General features: G+C 46.1%; 1 protein-coding gene across 1 annotated transcript; it reads left to right on the top strand.

Annotated features, from left to right (window-relative positions):
- The first annotated feature begins 631 nt into the window (after nucleotides 1–631).
- LOC142550206 (uncharacterized) lies at nucleotides 632–1,633 on the top strand. The gene is made up of 2 exons (XM_075659444.1): nucleotides 632–711; nucleotides 799–1,633. The coding sequence occupies exons 1-2, from the start codon at nucleotides 632–634 to the stop codon at nucleotides 1,631–1,633; spliced, it is 915 nt and encodes a 304-aa protein (XP_075515559.1).
- The last annotated feature ends 665 nt before the right edge of the window (nucleotides 1,634–2,298 follow it).

Consider the following 2,298-nt stretch of genomic DNA (forward strand, 5'->3'; position numbering starts at 1 on the left):
ACTGGAGAATTCAGGTGACGCCATGAACAGCCTTGTGTATGTGAACCAACGTCTGACCCAGGAAGTAGAAACTCTGAAAGGCCAAATCAAGCAAAAGAAACATTATCATCTGCAGTATCAACAGCAATGGAATGACTAGATGGACGTGGCTGATCCGGAGATACAGGGACTTAAGGCACAAGTGGTGCACCTCATGGAAGAGAACGCCCAACTCACCCATATGGTGGAGATACTGCAAGAGGAAGAGCCAGAGGAGGAGCCGATAGAGATAGATGAGCCTATGGCAGCAGTAGGGGATGGAGAGATAGATGACTAGAGTGTCTTAGCGACCTTCTTTTATTACTAGGAGTTTATTTTTATCATTGTCGCTATATTATTTCATTCAGTACGATTGGTTTTCGTTCAGTACTATTTGTTCCATTCAGTTGTTCATCTACATTCGAAAATTTATAAAGTTATGATTATTTATTAATCTCAGTTGTTCCAGCATAACTTATTTATTCAAACATGTCGTTATGCTCAGCAAATTCTTAGAAACGTTTAAAAAAATTGTAGAAAATGGTCGGTAGACCTCCAAGACAAACCCGCAACCCCGGTTATGCTAGCAACAACAATGCCAACGAATAGGACAATGGACCACCACCTGGGTTCAGTCTTAACCAGGCCAACCTTGATGGCCATAGCCACGATCGTGGCAACGACACTGCAAGGGTTAGTGAACCCGAACGCCAATCAACCACCACCACCTCCACCATAGCACGGAGTCAAGTTCCATTATGAATCACTCCACAAGAACAGGTTTCCAACCCTCAGTGGGGGTGCCAACCCCAAAATTAGACAGAGCAGGCTGAAAAGTGTGGTGACTCAGCTACGACTGTTGGAAGTCCCCGAAGCTCTGAAAGTGGACGTGATAGTGCCTTTCCTGGAGGATAAAGCAGGCAAGTGGTGGAAAGCAATCTCGCCAGCCATGATAGCTGCAGGACCAATCACGTGGCAGCATTTTAGAGAAGCTTTTCTGAAACAATATTATCCGGCTGAGGTCAGACTGCAGAAACTGAGTGAGTTTGAAAATTTCAGTCAAGCTCCAGACATGTCAGTTGTGGAGTACACCTCCCAGTTCAATGCCCTTGGATCATATGCTCCAGCAATCATGGCGGATGAAGTTCTGAAATTGCACCGCTTTAAGAAGGGGTTGAACAGTACAATCCAATCAGCTCTAGCAGTCTACCAACCTGCCAACTTTTCAGACCTGATGGGCGTGGCTATCCGAGCCGAAGCTGACATTCATCGAAGAGAAGGGGAAAACAGGAACAAGAGACCCCCTAGCGGCCAACCTTCTCAGGGAAAACCAATGTTCAAGAGGCCCAATCAGTCAAGTGGACCTCTCTCAGGGCAATCCCCCGCCATTAACTATCAAGGACTCAAGCAATGTCCAACTTGTGGCTTCAAACACGCCGGGGAATGCCGAAGGGCCAGCGGTGTATGCTTTGGGTGTGGAAAATCGGGGCACAGAATTAAAGAGTGTCCTACCACCGCCAACCGATCAGCAGGGCCGAACAGAGAAACTGGGCCAAACGTGGGAGCAGAACCTAGCCAAAGGAGGACAAACCTAACGCCAGGATCTTTGCCATGACTCAGGAGGAGGCAGACGACGCCAATGAAGTCGTATCAGGTACCATACTTATTCAGCAAGTGCCTGCTTATGCATTATTTGACTGTGGTGCTACCCATTCCTTTATGTCTAAAAGATTTGCTAAGAAGTTAGGACATAAGCCCGAGAATCTAGCTGAACCGTTTCGAATAGCCACACCTACAAGTAGGGCCATTGAAACTCACGAAATTTACAGAAATTGTAAAATCAATATTAGTGATCAGACTTTTAGTGCCGACTTGATACAGTTGATCATGGTCGATTTCGACATCATCTTAGGGATGGATTGGTTAGTCAAGAACAATGCGATAATAGATTATAAAGGGAAGAAAGTCCAACTCATAACTCCGGATCAAGAGGAAGTCGTGTACCAAGGTAAATCCAAGGAAAGAAAGTCACTACTTTCCACATCTCAAGCTTGGAGAGCCATGAAATCCGGAGAATACAATGGTCAGTGAAATAAAAGAAGAAGTTGAGCTGAAACTGGAGGACATCCCGATAGTGAGAGAGTTCCCAGATGTTTTTCCAGAAGGACTCTCGGGGACGGTCTCGAACCACGAAGTGGAGTTCGAGATCAATCTGGTTCCCGGTGCTGCACCAATCTCTAAGGAACCTTACAGAATGGCACCAGCCGAACTCAAGGAGCT

The sequence above is a fragment of the Primulina tabacum genome, chromosome 6 (genome assembly GCF_025594145.1).
Source record: "Primulina tabacum isolate GXHZ01 chromosome 6, ASM2559414v2, whole genome shotgun sequence".
Lineage (NCBI taxonomy): Eukaryota > Viridiplantae > Streptophyta > Magnoliopsida > Lamiales > Gesneriaceae > Primulina > Primulina tabacum.